Below are 23,771 nucleotides of genomic sequence, written 5' to 3' on the forward strand. Positions count from 1 at the left end.
AATACTGTTTCTCCTACCTGCTGTGCATGTTAATTTTAATAGAAAAATTTTCATTTCTGGAAATTATAGTTGATCTTCATTACTGTTTTTTTTCTTTTTTTGAAACATTTCATTATATATGTCTTTAATAAAAAATTTTAAGAATAAATTCTAAGGAACAGTAGAGTTAAGAGTAGGAAATATATATGGAGGGATAAATATAGCCTCTAAGAAGCATGAGGGGTCACAAGTGGGTTCTCCTATCTTTAATAATTTTTACAAAATTTATTTTCTTATTCACATATAATAATTCCATTATCAAAAATTCTTGGTAATATTCATATTTAAATAATCTGTCAGTAAGATATTATCTTTACTGTTCTTTTCTGTGAGAATATTTCTAGAATTGATGTCAATTTTTACATCTGTTATGCACATATACTGTGTGGTAATCAAAGGTTTGATACCATTTTTATGTAAATAAGTGAGTATTCCTAGAACACATGTAGTGCAAATGAGAGCCACTCAGTATACATGAAGGATTTCTCATTTGTTTTAGAGATTTCTCAGATAATCTCTACTTTTTTTCCAACCAGCTGCATTGTCAAAAGGGACAATTTTTTTTTTGTTCTTCCCTCCTGCTTCAAATAAGCTGATAATTTCTCCATCTCTAAAAAATATTGAGTCATAGATTTTAATACTCCTTGCTGAGGCTGGCGAGATAGCTCGCCGGTTTAAGAACCCGCCTAGCAAGCCCAGGGACCCGGGTTGGATCCCTGGCACTGCATGCCGTGCCAGCCCCAAAATTCCAGGTGTACGGTGCTAGGCAATGGAAACCAGATGTGGTAGTGCACACCTGTAATCCCAGCTCTGAAGAGCCTGAGACAAGATGATCACTAGAATCTGATCTGGGTAGGGAGACCTAAATAGATTATTTAAAAAAAAAAGAAAACAAAACAAAAACAAACCCTGAGCCCTAGATAGATAGCTCAATTCCAAATCCTTGTCTTGTCTTGTCTCAAGAAAACCATTAAAAGTCTATTCACTTCATTTACTGAAAGTGCTGGAACTGAGACCACTAAAAACCTCATTTAATTCTTTGTATTCTAGTTTATTGTTTTTAATTTGGAAATGTAGCTTATTATCTCTTAAAATATTGGCAACATTTAGTTTTGCCTTATGGTTATTTCATCAGTGTTTTTTTCTTTATGATTCATCCTTGAAAATACTTGAAAAACATTTAATGATGTATTTTTAAAAATCATTAGCTAAAATATTTACCCAAACAAAGTTAGTATTACGGGGCCAGGGAGATGGCTCAGTGGAATAAGTGCTTCCCTGGCAAGCGCAAGGGCTTGAGTTCAATCTCTGGTTCCGCAAAAAAAAAAAAAAAAAAAAAAAAAAAAAAAAAAAAAGTTAGCATTACATACCAGAAAATGTATACTTTACTGGGACTACTGACTTGATTTAATTTTTTAAAAATTCTGTGGTAATAGATCTTTCATATTTTGTATCACTGATTTAATTCATATGATGAGGAAAACTATATGATATATATGACAAGTACTTTTTATTTTCTATTAGTGCCTTAGTGTTTCTTCATATTTGGTTTTCTGCCATCTTTTCTATTTTAAGATATTTTTAATACTTCATATATTTTAGCACTCCCGAATGGGAGCACATCAGATGTTACATGTTTTTCACATTGGTCATTTTTTAGAATTTAAGCTATTACACTATAATTATGATGTCTCTCAGGATCTAAACTCTTCCTCTCTAGTCATAAATTTTAATACTTCTTCCTGTTACTTCCAATTCACCAGATCTTTTAATTCTTTAAAATTGACTTTATTGAAATCCAATACTTGAGTCTCACTGAACCAGCTGATCCAGCTTGCTTTTTTGGCAGACATCATGTAAAGCTCTGCCTATTGCAGATTTTACAGAAGACATTAGTACTCTCTCTACTAGTTTGATTTTTTTTTTTAAGTGGGAAAGAATGTAGAAAGACTTGAGTTTTATCTAGGCTTGATCAGATAACTTACACTAAGTCTCTAGTTTCAATTTTATCATTATATAAGAAAATATTTGTAAAGAAATTAAGAGTTTCAAAGATATTTAGAAGTATGGTTTCTAGTAAAATGTAAACATGATGATGGTTTTCATAAACTTAAAACTAATGATATAGACAGTAGAAATAGGAATAGAGTTTAGAATCTGTACTAGTTTAAGCTTTGGTTTCTTAGCAGTTTTGCAGTGTCATTTTTCCAGTGTCATGCATACAAAGCTTCCTTTGCAATGATTTTTTTGTTAATGCCCTGTTGAAATTTTTGCTAAATCACTGATCAAAGGTCAAAATGAACAAAGAATTTACAAAGAGGCCAAAAGCTTTTCTGAGTGTGAACTTGCCCTCCAGGTACAATTATGGAATTTTTGTTCTCATTGGGTGGCCTTAGCCCAGTCCCCAAACTTCATTTCCTCACTGGTAATGTGGGAGTTACAGTACTCTTTATTTCTCATACAAGATTGTTTTCAGGAAGCATTTGGTTTGGTACACAAAAGCCTTTTAATAGACAGCATAGGCTATAATAAGCCATAAACTCAGATGGTTTCTAGAGCTTGAAAAAAGTTCAGACATTAAGAGGATATTTTCATAAACCTATTAAGAGTAGAAAGATAGCGCTTATCAAACTACTGAACTATTAAAAATAAGAAAATTTTGGAGTAAAAGTTACTCCAAAATTAGTAAGTTTTATGATTGTAACCAAAGTGGTGTGAAACTGGAAGAACAAAAATAATTAAAAACAGAACTAATTTGTTAAAAGGTTCTGGGAGAATACCACTATTAATTTCTTAATTACATCTAAATTTCTCAGTATGTGGTTTTTGCTGTCTTGTATATGTTTACAGTGTTGAAGTTAAGATATTGTGATTAAAAATATACAAATAGTCACTCGGTAAAAGACACAATATAATTTTGACATATGTTATAGGGCAAAGACTTGTATAAATATAGTGAAATTATTCCTGCAAGGTTGAAATGACTACTAACTTTTTTGTCTTTTAGCATACGACGACATCAGGAAAGGAGAGCAATTCTGACCCCCATGTTGACAGATTTTTCTGTCCGAATAACTGGAGCACCTGCCATCATTTTCACCAAAATTATTTCTCCAGAAAATCTGCATACTGAGGTTAGAACATAATGTAAATTTCATTTTAGTCTGAATTAGAAGAGTAACTATACTTTGTTGGGGATTTTCAGTTTCAGTTCACAGGGAGTCAAATTAGTTTAATAATAATAGCAATTTTCATCATAGCTAATTTATACTAAGTATTTTCTAGCATTTTTCAGTTATTGTTTTCTCTGTAATAATTAACTTAATCATTATAATAATCTAGTCATCTGCTTCTGTCTGTATTTTACAGATGAGAAAGCTAAGGCATAAAAGAAGTAACCAATTTGCCATATTTTCACAAATAGAAATAGGCGGGTGTGAACTCAACCAATTGTTCTGGCTCTTTCCTCTACACTCTAAACTTCCTTAGCTTATGACAGTAACAATAATAATGACATGGGATCCTCACATAAATTATGTTACATAATATTTCCACATGGATTACTGTATTTAGCCCTCACAACATCCTTGAGTTAAATATTATCTATTTTTTATAGGTGAAGAAGCTATAAAAAAGATTAACTCAATCATTGTTAACTAGTGGGCCCAGGTTTCAGTTCTGATCATTGTTATGTACTGCTTTCATACCCGAAAAAGGAAGGTAATAATAGTCAAACCACCATAACTTAAAGGAAAAAACTTCCTAGAAATTTGTTATGCTGAATACATTATACTTTGCTCCTTTTTAGCTGCTGTAGGCAGTTGTTGCGAAAAGTTCAGAAAAATTAAGTACATATTGAATACTAAGGAATAGTTTAATCTCTAAGACATCTCAATTTATAATGTTTTATAAATTTATACTGTAAGAAACATACATAGTGAAAATCATGTTTTAAGTTTTGATTTTTGATCTTTCCTGAACTATCAGACCATACTGCATGATGAAACTGGATAGTATGAGTGAACCACAGCTACCAATCACCAGGAAACAACCAATATTCTACAATGCACTATATTACTAAGCAAGACGTTTTGTAGGTTAAATGTATTTTTCACTATGATATTTTCAAACTTATTGGGTGTTTGGGAATATAACCTCATTTAAAGTTAAGATATTAATATGGTAATATTTGCATATTAGTTTTAGGCAGTAAAATCTTTCATTCTTTAAATTTCTAATCTTTTTTTTTTTTGGCAGAACTGGGGATTGAACTCAGGCCCTTGTGCAAGCGCATATTCTGCTGAGCTATCTCCCCGGCCCTCGTTCTTTAAATTTTTAAAGACACTATTTTTGTTTTTATTGTTTTATTTGATTTGATTATTTATTTTGTTTTTATTGTTTATGATAGCCCTGTGGGGAAGGCTGTGTTAAGTAATGTTTATTTATACCCACAAAAGGTATATAAAGATTTCATAAATCTTATTATGTCATTGTCACTTAAGAACACAGTTTAGAATACATGAAACTCCTTACAAAGACTTTTTATCTATATGTGCTACTGTGAAAATATAAATTAATACACAAATTGGAATTACATTTTGTTTTTGTTTTGGGGGCCTGTTTGGGTTAGGGTTTTTTTAACTTTGTTTTGAGATAGTCTCACATTGTAGTTCAGGCTGGCACGTATGTTTACGGTATAACCCAGGCTCCCCTCCAATTCACCAGAGTGAGTTCTTCCTACCTCAGCCTCCCTAGTGCTGGGATCATGGGCATATACCACTGTACCCACACACCAAGAAGGAGTTATATTTTAGAATTGCTTTAATTTCCTGTTTACATTTGACTCATAAAAATGAAGTAATATGGTTGGAGTATATCTTAGTAGAAGAAAACTTGTCTGACATATGTTAGTTTTGAATATCCCTCTCTCCATGCCAGCACCAGAAAAAAAAGAACAAAAAAAAATCACTTCTAATTTTTAAGGCTTTGTCTTGCTTTCTCATGACAGGACAAAATATCCACTACCCACAATTTAAAGGAGGAAAATTGTTTGTTTGTTTGTTTGTTTCTGGGTTTTTTGCTTACATTTTTAGTCCATAATGTGCTGGCTCAAAGGCAGAATGGTGTGATGGAGGAGGGACAAATGGAGGAAGAACTTGGGAGAGAAAGCAACCTACCAGACCATTCCACACTGAACCTCCTCTTCTGATCACATCCCATCACCTCCCATCACATTTAGCTATAGCACATCATTCTCCATTCAGAAGCCCCACTTATGAACCCATATGACTTTAGGGGTACATCTTGGCATAAATCATAATAAGTTTTTTTCTGAAAATACTCTTTCGTGAGATTCTTACGTACCTGTCATCACAACATTCAAAAGAATGTGTAGGACTTAAACTACCATCCCATTTTAGTTAACATGTCTTCTAATTTGAAGGCATTATTTGAAAGTTTTTAGCAGGAAGCTAGCAATCAGAAAACCTACCTAGGACAAGCCTAGCTTCATGTTAAAAGATGCCACTGGGCTGGTGAGATAGCTCAGTGGACAAAGTCCCTGCTTTGGCAAACACAAGGACCAGGGTTCGATCTCTGGTCCTGCATGCTGTACTGGCCCCATAATTGGGACACGCTGAGGCAGCAACAGAGTCTGGGTGTGATGGGTCACACCTGAAATCCCAGTTCTTGGGAGGCTGAAAACAGGAGGATTACCATGATTCCAATGTGCGTAATGAGACTTGTACCAAATACACAAATGAAAAATAAATAAATAAATAATAAGAAAAATAAGATACCACTCTCAGCCACACATTTAAATTTCTTTTTCATCATTTTCCTTATACCTACCATAATTGCCTTATATTTTGCTTCTTAGGTGTCCTCCAGGTTGTTTCAATGATCAAATTGATCAAGAGACAATAATTATAAGAAGAATTTTGTATGATATATGATACTAATTCTACCAATAGCATTGATACCATTTAACCTGCTATTACAGAATTGATCATTTGCTAGTTTTATTTATTTATTCATTTTAATTTTTAAAATCTTGTATTTTTTTTATTTGGTACAGGGTCTTGCTATGCAGCTCACACTCATGTTGATCCTAGTGTCTCATCCTCAGTGCTGGAATTACAGGTGTGCACCACCACGCCCAGTTTTGGTGGCCTGCCATGGTGTGCCTGGAATTGTGGGGCCAGCACAGCATGTGGCACCAGGGATCATATACAGGTCTTTGTACTTGCCAGGCAGGTGCTTAAACCGCCAAGCTACTCCCCAGCCCCTGCTAATTTTGATAAGACACATTTTACTGAATTCTATAAATAAAAGTGTCTTAATTTTTTACAATAATTTTAGTATAAAATTTCATCTCCTTAGGAAATGTTACAATGGTAATTTATTTTTTTTTTAAAAAGTCTTCTGAAACAGTGTACTTCATTTTCTTTTTAATCATTGTTTGAGGAAGACAATAAGAATTCTAAGTATGGTGACTGAATACAGGAAACTTACAGAGACAAAGTATATTTAACCAAAAAAAAAAAAAAAGATTGTCATTTCAGAATGCTATACCTTATGGCTTTATTAAAAGCTGCTGTCAGGTATCTAGTTGATATTTGGGCAGACATAGTATCCTTAAATCTATTCCTTTGGATGCCACTAATAAAGAAAAGATCTCTTGGACTTTTCAAGGCATTTGAAGGTTGTCTCTTTGAACCTCATGACAAGAGCCAGAACTTCTGCTTTTTTTTTTTTTTTTTTTTTTTTTTTTGGATGTGCCTTCTGCTTATTAAGAGAAGCTTCTGAATTGTTTTTATTTTCCTTCTCTAACCCATTTTGTAGTGATAAATGTTCAAGTGATTCAATAATGCAGAACAGCACCAATTAGGTAGTAGACATGTGCCTAATGCTGCCAAAGCTTTAGCAGTTCGAAGAAGTAAAATTAATTGGTCTAGCTATCTTTAGCTTCATCACTCTGTGTGTTATAAATCACGTGGAGTGTATCTTTTTCTGAATGCCCATAATGTGGTATTTGCATTTATAATTGTATACCTACATTGCTTGTTTATATTTGTGTGCTTCACTAAATTATAACTTCCTCAAGAGCAGAGTACCCTTAGCTTTATTGTTCTGAGTACTCTCCTGTAATGCCTGGCATTTAGGAAATGCTCAGTAAATATTGGTACATTTGAATTGGTGAACAAAATTCTCCTATAGAATATCATCATTTGTGACATATTAAAACATGTCGGGGAGATTGCTTAGTAGCTTAAGCACCTTACTGGCAAGACCAAGCTCTTATATTCAGTCCCTAGAACAAAACTGAATGAATGAATGAATGAATGAATGAATGAATGAATGAATGAATGATAAAGCAGTGATAGTAGTTTAAGGTCTGAAAAAAAAAACAAATGGGTATGAAAGTTGAAAAATTATTATGATTCTCCTTGTATGTAATACAAAGCCTGAACATAGCAAGAACTTATAAATATTTATTAACGTATTAAACTATATCAAGTGGTTTTGCTTACCATTTTTGCTTTCCTCATTAACATGTGAACTTGAGTTCCAGATAACTTAGGAAGTAGTAATAGTCAATCAAATAAGAATGATAAATTATCAATGGAATGCTATGATATATCTCACTCTCTATTCTACTTCTTATCTCCTTTAGGAAATTTTAGTGTGTGGCCATTCCTTGGAAGTGAATGTAACCACAAACCTGGATTTCTTCCTAAGTGTGGCTCAAGTTCAACTCTTACATCAGTTGATAGTAGCAAATATGACCGGACTGGAGCCATCATACAAGCTCACAGAGGTAACGATTAACTGATTCTGATTAAACTTTCACAGCTTTAATGCCAGTCTCACAATACAAAACCTATAATTACACTACATGCTTTCTGTTAATTATTCTGTATTGTTACTCAAAATATAGTCATGAATTATCTTCTGTTCTTTATTTTGGAAAATCTATTTAGTGTCATTCCTCTTATTTATCATATAACTTTACAAAATTGTTGTGGCCTGACCTCAGAAAAGTCTGTTAAAAACATAATTTTGTTATGCTGCTAAAATTTCTAAAGTGTGCTGTCAGAAACCCACTATTGTTTTCATTTACCCAAGTACATTACATGCAATAGAGGCTCTTTTGGAAATAAACATCATAACACTACTATAGGAATATACTCAGTAAATATGTTCTAGAACATTTGTTTCCCATGCACGGTAAAGAGTGGACACGATCATAACAGTTGAATGCCTGCCTAGAATTTTAATTTGATCTGGTATACATTAGAAGCCTATACCATAACCACAAACTATATCAGCATAAAACAAAGAATTCTGCTTGTTAGATGCCTTTCAAGATATATTTTCTTTTGTTTTTTGTTTCTACACATTCTTCATCATATGGATTCTTAGATTACATCTTCTATAAGAACCCAGGTTAAGATGCTGTTTATAACTGAAAAAGATATTGCCTTTATTCTTGTATGAGTTAAACAGAATCCTCCAAGTTCTGTTTACTAAGTGTGTTCAGAAGAGTCACTCAGAGTTACTTACCACAAGGCAATTTGTGGTACCAGCTTTGTTCATTAAGTTAACTCACATATCTTGAAATACACCATAGTAACCCTATCAGGTGGATATGAGCTTCATCCTCATTTTATAGATGAGACTTCAGTGCCTTAGAAAGGATAACTGGGACTGGCCAGATAGCTCAACAGATTAAAATACCCACATAGACAGGTGCAGGGACCAGGGTTTGATCCCCAGTGTGCCATGCCGACCCTGCCCCTGGGGCATGCTGAGATAACGAATGAGACTGGGCATGGTGGCACGAATCTATAATCCCAGTGCTTGGGATGTTGAAAACAGGAGGACCAGTATAAGTCCTATCTGTGTAGTAACCTGTAGACCCTGTATTAATTTTAATACATTGCAAAAAAAAAAAAAAAAAAAAGAATAAGTGATTTGCCCAGAATCATCACATATACCTAACCAAAGTGACACATCCCAGAATTCAAATTAGATCTTGCAGTTGAGTTCTAGTCCCATTCTGCCGTAGATTGTGTGTTATCTAGTCTTTATTTTTAAAAAGTTATTCAAATATGGTAAAGTTTTAACTTTTTAAAACGGGGTTTCTCTGACTTGCTCATCTTTTATTATCCATGATTTCTTTCTATTCAGTGTTTTTTTTAAATTATTTTATTTTAGGGAAGGATCTACAGGATCTAACTGTAGCCCCTAAGGATCTTTAGGGCCTAACTACTAGATCAGACTTATAGTGATCTGCCTGTTTACAGCCTCTCAGGAGCTGGGATTACAGGCATGTGCCACCATGCCCAGTTTCAATTGCCATCTCAGTGTGCCCTGGAGGCCGGGCTGGCACAGCATGCCTGGGGATTGAATCCCTGTCCCTGCTCTTGCTTGTAGGCACTTTAATCCACTGAGTTATTTGGCCGCCCTCAATATCTATTTTTAAAGGATTATAAAACTATATATTCTCCAAAATACTAACTTTTAAAAAATGTTTTACACAGTCAAAAATATAATTATATGATAGGAAAACAAGATTGTAAAGTATTCCTCTATATATACATTTATAAAATCTAGAGCCAGTTAGGTTAGAAAAGGATGTTTTAGATTCCTATGTTATTTGTGCCAATTTTATGAATATTGTACTTCCAAGAAATGTAATTCACAAATTAAAGATTTGTCTTAGAACTTTGTACAGCTTAAAAATCGGTTAACCATGAAGCTCTATACTTCTACTTCCTATAAAAGGATCAATTTCAGTAACTAGATGGACATTTGGAGTTAGATTAATAATTGCTTTTTCAAGAACATTGAGTCATTTCTCACAGTTCCATAAATTAGCTGTTGTTTTTACTGCTTCTAAATTGCATTTGTGACTTTTTTCTCCTCCTACCAGTAATATAAAAAGCATAGATGCTATTGTATTTTTAATTGTTAAGGTGTATGTTATATGTAGTTACTGTGATTGAGCAATACAGACTCTAATGAGACAGGATAATTTGCCACTTTGTGTAACTCTGCTGAAATGTACCTATCAGCATTTCAGGAATTGAGAAAAGATTTTCACTGAACTAAAATAAAACAATTCCATTTATTATTAGCAAAACTTATATTTGAATGTCCAAGAATGTAAAGACATTTTAGTTACATAGAATATTCTGTAGTAAGTCAAGATCATTTTAAAAAGAAGAGTTGATTACTTTAAAAACAATTATAATATGTCAGGAATGGTGACACACACCTATAATCCCAGCTCTCAGGAAGCCGAGTGAGGGGTGTCATTGCAAGATCTAGAACAGCCTTGAGCTACATTGAGAGTTTGAGGCCAACCTGGACTAGTGAAACCCTGTCTAAAAAAAACAAGCAAGCAAAAAAAAAAAAAAAGTACTGAAAAATGTCAAAATATTACAGATATATTTGATATTACATCTAGTAGAGGCAGTCAGTGGTAACACCGTTAATGTTTTTCTCCCAAGGCCTCCACCATTTGTAAGATACAATAGCCTGTCTTTAAATATACTACTTTAAAAGAGGTGTTATATTGATCTAAAAACACAAACATGCAAACATTGTTTTGTCTCGCTAGCGTAAGAACCTGAAAAAATAAAGAAAATCTGAAAGGTACAATAGAGACCATGCAAAGAGAATGAATCTGTTTGCAATGAAAGGATTTACTGAGATGAGAAGAAGGACAGGAGAGGGCGGGGTGGGAGAAAGAGCTGTATCTATGCAGGTGTGGAAGATGGCTTAGTTATAATTGTGCTGCTGGTTTCTGCTGGTCTATGGAAAAGAGCAGTTAATGTTTCATTATTCTTTTTTTTAAAAAAAAAACTCTGTTTTAAATTTTTTTCTCTTCTAAATTTCGTATAACTTTTTTTCCAATTTTGCATGCATATATCTGGTATTCTAAACAACAAATTTGAAGACAGCGCTATGCAGTCTAACAAATACTGTCAAATGCATATTATTTTGTTTAATGTAATTGTATCTCACTTCAAGGTTTTGTCATTTTGTATTCTCAAAAAAATAAATACAACAACTATATTACTACAATTTTTAAAAATACTTAACATAGCAAAATTCAGGAAGCTATACATGATTGTAACAATTGTTTATTGTTGCATTATAAACTACTTCACAAGAATGATGAATTTATAAAATAAATACCACTTATTAGGAATCTAAAGAGACCTCTTAGTGAACTATATGTGAATAAATATTCTAACTGTTCTCAGTCTATCATCAGGCACTGCATTGATGCAGTAGCTATACAACATATTTGAGTAAAATGGCACCACATATATTCATATATTGTACCTTTTTATGAGCAGAATATATTTATTGAGAGAAAGAAAGCTCCTGTCCAAGAGAGGGACAGGAGGGGGCCCTGAGCGCGTAGTTCCCCCATACGTTGTACTTTTTAGGGTGTATTTTCACTGTATTAATGAAATAGTTATACAATGTATTTCAGTAACATGGAATTGCATACATTCATGTATTACTGCTTTTAGAGTGCTAATATTTTCAGGCAATCCTTTGGCGGCGTTTACTTTAAAAGATTAAGTTTAAAATTAGTTAGGAATGTGATAGGTATTTAGTAGAGAAAATATATCCATACTGTAAACAAAAGGGAGAGAAATGCACATATTTTTACAAAGAAGTATGAACACAATCTGATGACCTAAGGATTTTTTCCTTGAACAAATATTTCAGGTATTTGATACTAATTTTATTTAAATGGACAACGCATACTTCAGAGTTCTCTTCTGAGTGATAAAAAGACCAAACAAATTGTTTCCTATGTTTAACAAAAGTTGTCCTGTGTTTTTGGTCTGAAAAATGAGATTATGTGAAGTAAGGCTGTTGAACCATGGGGCTTGTATTTCAACTTTGTGGTCTTCACTCTCCTTCCAGTGTTGTTGATGTCATGATTTGGGGCTTCTAAAATGTGTAGCTTCTTCCATTAATCTTTTATTTCATTCTACATAATATGATAGTCTAAGAAACTATATCAGATAAGTAAACATTTAGTATTTAAAAAAAACAAAATGCATTTTATAGTACAAATTATATGTCTTTATGTAGCTCATCTCCAGAGTTTACAATCCCATTCTATAGTGACATCTCTATAACCACACTGAGTTCTATAGGATTCATGTATAACAGCCATGTTATTTAAGATTATTAGATCCCAGTTTCCTCCTATTTATGTGAGCTGTCAGCAAGTTTCCTGGACAGCTCTACTATAAAAGCCAATTGTACTGTTCTCATGTAATCCCCAAATAGAGCTCTACTGTTCAGCCTTGATTTTGTTGCCCCCATCTGTGGTTAACATGGCTTGGTGATTGACAGAATTGTTTTAGCCTTTCAGATGATTTTACTAAATGGTCTTGGATCTATAAAAGCCAGTTATATGAACCTGGCTGTTATAATCAAAACTTGCAATACAAATTAGTAGAAAAATTTGTTTAATTATATCTTCCAGTAAATTTCAGGAAACACTTGCAAGACCATGTGAATAAATAGAATTAAAGAGTTTCAATTCATGCAAGTGTTTTAGGGAGAAATAATTAAGGTCATTTTTATACAAGAAAAGGAAACTATAAAATCATTGTAAATGTTCCTAAAGCTATCAATATACAGAGTCTTCTAAGGAATAGTTGAAAACAGACGTCCTATCCTACTCAATTTATTTCAATTAGAATCACAAAAGGAACATCATAAAGAAATATAATTTGTTATAATTTTGAAGTATTAGAGAAATTTAGACTAAAAGCATGAAAGATATGCAGCCTATCTATAATCAATCAAATCATGAAGTAGTTAATATGTTAAAACCTGTTAACTTGCAATGGTTAGTTTATTTTTTATAATATGGATGGATTAATTGATTGATTGACTGGACGATATAGCACAGGATCTTGCTACACAGCTCAGAATTGTAGTGATCCTCCTGTCTCAGCCTTCCCAGCAAGGGGATTACAGATATGTGCCATCATGACCAGTTTCAGTGGCCAGCATGGCATAACCAGTGTTCTGGGACCCACATGGCATGTGGTACCAGGGATCAAACCGAGACCTTGAGTTTGCCAGGCAGGTGCTTAGACTGCTGAGTGATCTTCCCAGCCATATGGTTTTATTTTTGGAAGCAACTTGTAAATTTTAATTATCGTGTATTCTTTAAAGAAATACACTACAAAAGCAGCAATATGCAATGCATTAATTATTGTAACTGTTTTGAAACTGTCTCATTGCTACTTTTTCTCAATAAAATTATTTTTAAAAAAGAAATAGATAAAATTAACTTCAACCCCTTGCTGCTCCTACCCATTACCTTTCTTTACAAATGGATTCTGCTGCTATTTATGTGCACATTTCTGAATAACCTGAGTAAGATACTGTCATTTCATTGATTATAATTTTAGGTGTGGGTTCCAACTCTTGCACTTAGCCTGTGATTATTTCCTATTTACCTGCTTTTCATTTTTGAAATTAGTTATTGTAACTTTTGGGGAGCCACATTCAAAATTTATTTTCCAACAGAAAGCATCAGCAGGAACTGCTGCAGGACTATCCATAGATCATACTTTCACAAGGCATTCTTAGCTCAACAGTGAGAAAACCATGGGGCTGGTTGTAACATTTTTTTATTTGCTCATTGTTTAAAATCTGGTTGATTTTTTCTTTCCATCTTTTACTGCATCCCACCCCCACCAGTGGTTCTACGTGATGCTGAACAGTTTAAATTGTTACACTTCAAACCATGTGTGATACCTTAGCGCAAGCCATTTTTCATCAAGTTCTTATTCTGCCTCAGTTTTTTTATACCTGCTGCATCTTTACTACCAAAAGTACCAACTGAAACAAAATTGTGATTTTTCAAGATGGGTGTACGGTATCAGAGGGAATTTAGAATATTGAGAAAGCAGTATTTTCTCTGAATATAAATTAGTAAATTTACTAATATTTTTGTTCTACCATTCTAAAATATTAGGTATTTTAAATTATTGTATAAGCACAATTAATAGAATACATAAATATTGAGAGTGTATTATACCTGGCTAAAGTTTATTATAAATTATATTGTAACACATTAGACTTTCTTGCTGTGAATGATGCGTGAGTATATGCATAGAAATTGGTGGTAGAGACAAAGGTTGTTTTTGATGATATTTTGAATAGGAACCTTTTAATTAAAGGTGAAAATTTTTTGTAGATATCCTTGAACATCCCAAGGATTTCTAGGAATAATTGGAAATAGAATTTGGAGGGAAAGAAGAGGGAAACAAATTCTAAACTAGGTGATGGTATAGTAATTGACATTTTATGAAGGACAGTTTCGAGAAGTAAAATACAGGCATTGTTTACTCTGAAAAAAACCATGTGGTTGGAGATAATATTCGTGCCTGAGATCTGAAATTGATATGAAGGTATATACTGACATTCAAATTAATCCTGATACTTTGTATCTTCTGGTAGGCATTGATGAAAAAGGCCAGATGGGAAGTTACATGATTTTGTACTTATAAAATGAATTGAGAATTTTGGACATTGTGCAGGTAGTGAGCTCTCTTTCATGTTGCTATGCTGAATATTTTGTTTCTCTTTAAAGGCACCTGGATAGACCACTTGTTACTAAGCAGTAAACACGGTTTCTAATAAAATATGAGTTCAAGCAGAGCCTTAAGTACACAAGAAAGTCTGTGATGGCATACTTTGAATTTCTTAAAATCTAGATCTAGGAAAGATATTAATTATTTTGTTACTTTCTCTCAATAATGGAAAGATTTCTTAGGTACATTGAACTTTATGCCTATCAGAGTTATGGTAAGCTTTGTAAGTATTAAAAGTAGTATAATTTTCTCATGAACTGTGAACAGGGCTCAGATAGAAACATAACAGTTGCCTCTAGGTAGAGGCAAAACATGAAGACAGTAAAAGTTTAAAATTTTCATCTTATGATGATCCTTATCAGTTATTAGTTTCTTGACTGGAAATCTAAACTTTCTAAAAAACTGTCTAACCTACCCCTAGGTAGGTTACCAATCTTCTTTGAGTGCTTATCATGTGTCAGTGTTTGGCTATATAATAACAGACGTATGAAAAACAAATACTCTATGGCTACTGCCCTCTAGAACTTCATAATTTAGGGAATAAAGCATAGACAATTGGATTAACAAATAAACTAGAGCAAAATGTGAAAAGTATTATGTACAGGTACAAATTCTTTTTGATGAATGTGATCATTATGTATCTATAAATTATACCAATAAAAAATTTAATATCTTTATGGAAAATTAGTGTTACAAGAATCAAAGAAAGAAAGTGAGGACTTTAGGCAAAATTATTGGTGATTCAGATTCATGGAGACGTTGGAATTAGCTAAGTGGATATAAGTAGCCTATTTATTTGCTCAAATATTAAAGTTCCCCTCCTGTGTGTCAGGAGCGGTGTTATGGGCACCAGGTGACAACATTATACAAAGAAGGTAAAGTGTGCCTTTCATTTTTTTATCCTCGTTTATGTAATAGGGAAGATAGACAATAATTTATGCTAAATCAAAATATATATTATTTCCAAAACAATTACATAGTTTTAAATTCTACAATTCATTTAATCTTTCAAGCCTAAATAAACCTCAATTAAAATAAGGATACTGATTGATAGGGTAGAAAAACAGAAGAAAGAGGTTTTTGGTGTTTTGTGGGTTTTTTGTTTTGTTTTGTTTTGTTTTTTGTTTTTTTTTTTGTAACCAGGAATTGAACTCAGGCCCTTGCACTTGCCAGGGAAGCACTTATTCCAGTGAGCCATCTCCCCGGCCCCCAAAAGAAAGAAATTGTAAAAATTGTCATTATTAATAAGTAGATAGAGCAGGGTGAAATCTTGTCAACAGAAGCATCAATGAAGGATTGTTTGGTAGTTTTGTGAAAAAGTCACTCTATCTAGGGTGAAGGAACTGTGTATGTATTTTATCAAGAATAGTTAGGAACCAGAACTTACTCTTGATTGGATGGGAGAACATAGCAAAAGTGGTATGTTAGTGACTGTTGTCATGCCTAGTCTCCTGTGGCAAAGTTTTGGGCAATAAGGTATATGTGTTTTACAAGGGGAAAAAATGACAAATGAATGTCTCTGAAGAATATGGAAGCAGAAATCCTCAAAATATACTAACAGACTAAATCCAATAACATATGAAAATGATTATACATGATGACTCAATACTCAAAAGTGCAAGTTTGGTTAATATATTAAAATGAATTAATGTGAAACAGTTATCTCAATAGAATGATAAAAAAACATACAATTATTTCAATAAGAAAAAGAAGTATTTGACCAAAGCCAATACTCTTTCATTAAAAAAAAAACCTCAACAAACTAGAAATGGAAAAAGGGAATCTCCAAAAGTAGGAAAATGACTTATAGAATAAGTGCACTTAATGAGAGAATATTGGATGTTCCCCACTAAAATCATGAATGATACAGGGTGTCTTCTGTCACTCCTACACAGTACTGACAGAGGTTTTAACCAGGGCATATAAGCAACAGTGAATAAATGAATTCATAAATACATACATGCATGCACTTAAGATCAGAAAGAAAGAAGTTTAACTATCCCTGTTTATGGATGAAATGGTCTCATATGTAGTAAACCCTAAGAAATGCATTAAAATTTAGAACTCGTGAGTGAGTTTAACATCATTGCTGAATTCAAGATAAATATATGGACATCAATTATATTTGTATACACCTTCAAAGAACAATTGAAAATATTTAACCAAACATTTCTACTTATAATATCAAAATGAATGACATACTTAGAAATATATTTAACAAATGCAGTGTAAAATTAAAAATGTTATTTAGAGAATATTTAAAAGATTTAAATAAATGGAAAAACATTTATGTAAGATAATAATATTGTCAACATGCCTATATCATTTGATCTATTGCCCAGAAAAATACTGCTCAAAATCTCAACTGACCTCTTTCTATAATCTGATAAGATGATTTCAAAATCCAGAATGAAATCTGAGACCCAAAAATGGCAAAATAGTCTTAAATAAGAAGAGCAAAGTTAAAGTCCTCATAATCCTTCTATAAAAACTTAAGAGAAAACAACTCTATTCAAGATTGTGACATTAGTATACATATTCTGATAAATTGTGTAGAATTAAGAGCCAAGAAAATAATTCTCACATTTATAGGGTTTTTTTTAATCATAGAAGTTCGATTATTTATTGTTGTGTTTATAGTGCTGGGAATCTAACCCAAAACCTACAATTACTAGGTAAGTGCTATATTGCTCAGTTATATCTACACTCACCTGGTATATGGTATATTCTCATTTATAGTTTGATAGCAGAAACAGTAGTCTTATCTGCAAACTGGGCTATGACAACTAGATATTCGCATGTGAAAGAATGAAAGTATTTGCCTAAATCATATCATATGTGACTCAGAGTACAACAAATCCTTACATGTAAGAAGATAAAAGTATAAAATCTCTATAGCCATGGCCATAAATCTTCATGATCTTGAATTAAGGCAAAGATTTCTTTTAGATACAGTACCAAAACTGAAAAATGGATGGATGGATGGATGGATGGAGATGGAAGGGTAGATGGATGGAAAAATGGATGGATGGATGGATGGATGGATGGATGGAGTTTCATAAAAATTTAAAACTTACCAGCAAAGTGAAAAAAACCTCAAAGGACAGAAAATACTTGGAAATCATGTATTTATAAAGGACATTATTATGTATAAAAGTCTTAATAAATGAACCAAGTTTCAAAATGATGTAACAGATCTGAATATAATATTTCTCCAAAGATGATGTAACTATGAACAGTAACCACATGACATGTTAGTCAATATCATTAGCTATCTTAGATATGCAAATTAAAGCCAAAGGAATACCCACACACTTCCCCAGAATGGCTATAATCAATAAGTCAAATAAAAACAGAGTTTGGAAAGCATGGGGAGAAGTTAAACCCACTTATACTGAACCAGAATGTTCATATAATCTACTGTTACAGTGACACTTAGGTACCTTTACAAAATCTAAAAGGTTTAGTAGGTCAGAGATTGAAAACTCTTACCCCAAAAGTACCTTTTCCTAAAAGATTGTTACTATGTTTTTTAAAAAAATTAACTGTCATGTTTGGTGTTATATAACTCTCCAAATGGCATCTAGAGTAAATAGCATGTGGAGTTTCTTATTGAAACCACATCTGTGCACTTAGAAAGCCAGATCCAACAGTGGGTAGTCTTGAAGACAGGTGTATTGTGAAAAAGCAGTTGTAACTCCTCACTTTCATAAACCCCAACATAGGCAGAAGTTTCTTTCACATGAAACTGCCTTTCTTTTCCCCCTATGTAACTATCTTTTCTTCAGTATTTGTGACTTGCGTGACGGCTCTACATCCAGACACTGTCTACTTTCTCTTGGTATTTTGTCATTTCTAAGTTGTCTCCCTGGCTTGGTCCAAGATAAATTACTATGTCTTTGTTCTGAGTAGCAGGTACGAGAAAGAGGAAATGAAATGGAAAGTACTAAACACACTTCTATACAGAAAAACTCTAAAGTTGTATAAACATCATTTATGTTCACATTCCATTGATCCGACCTTACCCATATGGTCACACACAGCTGCAAGTAAGACCAAGCAATGTAATATTTCTATATGTGGCCTGCTAAATATTATTTTACTGTGAAAGACAGGAATATTGGATATTAGAATACACCAACTGCCTTGACCGCAGAGACTTCAGGATTCCCGGTACAGCAGAGGGCATTTCTCAGAAAATAGTTTTGCTTTTGCAATATTTTAAATGTTGGGAGAAGCTGAAGCTGGCAGTTGGTCAAATGAGTGAGAACAACACTAGGCCATATTGCCTAAAGCAGTCAAGCTATCTAACTAACTCCTGAGAAAAGTATCCTGCCTGATCAAAGTCAGTTATTATATCACTAGACAAGCTTGATACTAACTTTGCAGAAGTATAAATAAATACCCCTACTGTCATTCTAGGGGTCACTTGCCAATCAGGCTACAGGTTACCACCTGACCTAGCTCTTGTCTTCTTGTCTATCTTTTCCTCATTCCTGTCTCTGTTTCTACTCTGGGTACACCGAGACACCAATGTATTCTACTTTTAAATATATGTTCATATTGAGCTTGAGGTTCTATTCCATAAAATGTTCCAGAAATAATGTTATCTTACAAATTGTTCAATACTGCTGTAGGAACAAATTTTGTATTTTACCCTGTTTCTTCCCAGTTCTCATCTGATAGTGGATCTCACCTTTTCTTTGGATAAACAACATTTTCCCATTGTGTATGACTTTGATGGGGCTTTCCATTATAAGTTAGCCAGTTGTGCTTCCTATTCCAAATCTGGTTACTGGCTTTTGTGGTCACAGGACACAGGCAAGGGCTAGTGTTTCATATGAAGAAAAATAAACTCCTGTGGATAAATTTGTTCAGGTGTCACAGTACTAAAATTAATATTGACCATGCCTTTATATTTACCTTTATCATTACCACTTGAAGAAAACAGAATTTTAGGACAGAGATGAATTCACAGAATAAGCAAAGCTGAGATGGAGTCTTTGATATCTTCTATTCAGTAACATACAAAGAGAAGTGTACTAAAGGTTTCTGGGATCCCACTTTCTTTTTTCTCTGTCATGGGATGATAGTAGGAGTAGCTGGCCATTTGTGACCCATCTGGTGACAAAAGCAACATAATGAGGATAACAAAATGGAGAAATAAAATGATACTGAGATATAAATAGGAGTTACTGCACCAGCCATCCCTTTAGGTTATGTAAGAGATTTAGAGAAAATAATCACACATCATATCTACTACATAAGGTCAAACATAATATAGTAGTCTCAGTCTGAGGTGATAAATCTGTGGGAAAGCAAGGGTAAAATTGGTGTTGAGTAAATGTTTTTTTAATGAACTATATGAATTTCTTATTCATCAGAATTCCTATTTTTGTTCCTAAAAACAAAAAGATAAATTATAAAACGTATATTTCCAGTGAACTTAACAAAATGATGAGTATATATTTGATGAACTCAGGTTTGGTACATATTATAGAGTACTCTAAATAGTGGGCTAAAATGTTCTATTTAATCCATAGGTGATAAAGAGTAGTTCAAGTTTAAAACTGGTCTTCTCCTCCTCGTCCTCTTTGTCTTCCTCCTGCTCCCCTTCCCCCAAACTCCCTCTCTTTAGTTCTCACTGTTGATACACTCAGTAATCTATCCCACATGTGCTTGGTACCTATTACTACATTTTCTTTGATAGATAAGAATTATGGACTTCTGGTGAAATTTTCATTTTAAATTATTTTAGCCATTAAAACAATTTACATACTTTATGTTCTTTTAGTATTTCCAAAGTATTAAATACTACTACCCTGAAGGTTTCTAGTTCACTAGACTTTCTGCTATTTTTAAATCATATTTGGCTTCTTTACAACTTTCTAATGAATAAAAAAGTAAAATGAAGCACCATAATCAACTATCTCTGAAGCATGATAAAGTTACATTTTTAAAAAAGTGATATTCTTGCTAGTTAGAGCAAGTAAATTTCTCTCTTCCAGTTCCCTTTCCACACTCAGCCGGCCTATCATCTCAGGGCTACTCCTGGCCTCGTTCCTCTCCAAACCTCTCCTGTTGACTTCCCTGTCATTATCTTTTTTTCCTCCCCATGCTAAGATCTAAGTTTTCTCTCTGACCTTGAGTTCTGTCCTTTTCATAATTGCTTTTTTTGTCATCTACTTTTTCTCTAATTTCCTGTGCTGTCTTTTGGTACTGTGTTTTCATGACACAAAAATACTTGTGTATTGAGTGAAGAACTATAGTAAAATAGGTTATAGTTAATTCATTATTATCCTTTTTGAGTAAAAATTTGATAAATGACCTGACTGATAAAAGGGAGGGGACTGAAGGCTTGTGGTTTCCTTTCTGATGGTTTATAGTTTTTTAACAACCAAATGTCTGGACTTACTGTACCATTACATGAAAGATTCAACTTTTTAAAATGTTAACATCAGAGCCATGGGAATGTATATAATTCTCATCTAGGATTTCATATATTTTAAGATTGCTTATTTCTAAAACTTTGGCTCTTCCTCAAAGGTTTTCTGCAGCAAATAACTAAAAATCCTCCCAAAGTTTAGAGGTATCTAAAATAAACACCAAAATAAATAAATAAATAAAATAAACACCAAGCCCAAAATCCACTAACCTTCCTCTACATACTTTTAAGATTCTGAGACTTCAAGAAATATATCATGGTGGTCACCTACCATTCTTTTAAAAGATTGGCGTATTTAATACTGTACCTTTGAGAGATGCAAAAGTATACAGAAGAAAAGAAAATACTTAATGTCATTTGCACAACTGTCTACATTCATATTTATAAATTATAATTTAGTACACTTAGCTTTTAAGAGCTACTGGAACACTTACTAAGGCAACTTCAGAAGACACAAAAGCCCACTGGCAATAGTAATTTCCATTAAAGCTAATATTTAGTGTGTATTCACTTTGTGAGATAATCATTTAAGTGTTTTATGTACTTTGACCACTTTAATCTGTGTAATTACTCTGTGAGTTTGGGAGGAGTCTTCAGACTAAATAGATAAAGAGTTTCAAGAAAGTCCTATAGGGCTGAAGAGATAACTCAGTATTCTAAATTCCTGTCTGGCAAGCACAAGGACCCAGTTTCAATCCCTGGTACAGCATGCTGTGCAAGCCCCTGAAACCAGGCGTGGTGGTACACACCTGTAATCCTAGCACTGAGGAAGCTGAGACAGGAGGACCAGTATGAGTCTGAGCTGCATAGTGAGACTGTGTACCAGATAGATAGATAGATAGATAGATAGATAGATAGATAGATAGATAGATAGATAGATAGAAAATTTTTTTTTTTTTAAAGAAAGTCCCATAACTTGTTCAAGGCACATAGTGAATATCAAAGCTGAGCTTGCACAGGTTGTGTGTGTGTGTGTGTGTGTGTGTGTGTGTGTGTAACTTTCTCTCACCCCCACACACCATATGGTTAGAAGAGCTGTTAGAAATAATTAGCTAACCTAACAATATTGGCCTTTACAAGAGGAGTTAGGCAAAAGTTGGAAGATCACAAATTAGTATCTTCTTAGACTTTATACCTTTTCATTTCTTTCTTTTTTTTTTTTAACTCTCTTTTGTTTTGAAATGGGGTCTTGTGTTGTGTTTTCAGGCTCCCAAGTAACTGGCACTGTAGGCACCAAACCCAGTTTGCGTTTCTTTAATTCTTTCTATGTGTTTCTTCTTGAACTCTTTTTTTTCACTCAGATGTTGGCAGTCAGGTTGTCAACATCCTGCTCCCAGACTTTTTTTCTGTTTTTTGAATGTCTTAATATTCTTGCTATTTATTTGAATATTTCTAAATCTCTTTTTAAAATCGATGGCTGTTACTTAGCCTTCACAGTCATGCTTATATTACAGCTTTTATTCCTGGATCCTTCCAGTTTGTATCTGTTGTACTTAATCCAGGAAAAAAAAAAAAAAAAAAAAAAAAAAACTTTTAAAATAGCTTTAACGTTCACATTGTTGAATAGCCAATTTGGGTAAAGATCATTTACTATCCTAAAAATTTTCTTTTAAGATAAATTTAAAGTCTGATTGATTCATCTTTGAATGTTTCAACAGGTATACATCACTGAGTATTCTATCTTATAAGTACTCTGTGGATTTCCTTTGTACTCTTTTGGTGATTTCTTTTGATCAGTGTGGAGATTCCTCAAAAAACTAGAATTAGAGATCCAGTTTGAATCAGATATCCCATAAAATCTGAAAACATCGTACCACAGCAATATATGTGCAACCCTGTATGCAGCAGTGCAATTTGTCATAGCTAAATTTTGGAAACAACCCAAATGCCCAAAAACTGAGGAATGGATAAAAATGCTGTGATATTTTTATGCAGTGGGGTATTATTCAGCTATAAGAAAAAATGAACTTGATGCTTTTGTAGATAATTGAATGCAACTAGAAACTTGTAAGTGAAATAAATCAGACTCAAATGTATAAACATTGTAATGTCTTCCTAGCGTAAGAACCTGAAAGAGTAAATGAGGTCCAAAAGGTACAGTGGACAGTGATAGCTAACATAATTGTACTACTAGTTTGTATTAGTTCATTGAAAGGAATAGTTGATATTTATATTGTTTGATCAACCTTACATGCCTCCATCTGGAAATTTGAGTGATTAATTTGAAGCTAACAATATGTAAAATAATAACCATTATTAATTTCCAATCATTTTGTTTTGAAATTCTGTATTGTTTTGTTTTTCAAATAAAAAATAAAAGGCAACATTGTTAAAAAAGATGAAGTTACCAAGTTTGATATTTTAAAATTTGCTATCCAAAATGGACAGCAAGTTGTCAAATATGTTAACATTGCCTTTGTTGAGATATCAAGATCCAGTGTGTGCACATTTACTGCACTTAACATATATTTATTGAACCTTTACATCCTTACATAAGTTAGCTAACTAGTTGGAGAATTAAAAAAAAAAAAAGTAGGTAACCCAAATATGAAGAAGGAGCTGAGGAATAGACAAAAGGATGGGAAAAGAGTTTAGAAAAGACTTTGTATCAGATTGAGGAAATAGCTCTGCAG

At 33.1% G+C, this 23,771-nt stretch overlaps 1 protein-coding gene across 1 annotated transcript in view; it reads left to right on the plus strand.

Moving 5' to 3' along the window:
* Vps13b (vacuolar protein sorting 13 homolog B) overlaps positions 1 to 23,771 on the plus strand; it is an 881,657-nt gene that overhangs the window by 528,706 nt on the left and 329,180 nt on the right. The window contains 2 exon segments of the mRNA XM_023699943.1: positions 3,047 to 3,173; positions 7,715 to 7,858. Coding sequence (XP_023555711.1) covers positions 3,047 to 3,173; positions 7,715 to 7,858 — 271 coding nt within the window.

The sequence above is a fragment of the Octodon degus genome, unplaced genomic scaffold (assembly GCF_000260255.1).
Source record: "Octodon degus isolate 3935 unplaced genomic scaffold, OctDeg1.0 scaffold00118, whole genome shotgun sequence".
NCBI classification, from domain to species: Eukaryota; Metazoa; Chordata; class Mammalia; order Rodentia; family Octodontidae; genus Octodon; species Octodon degus.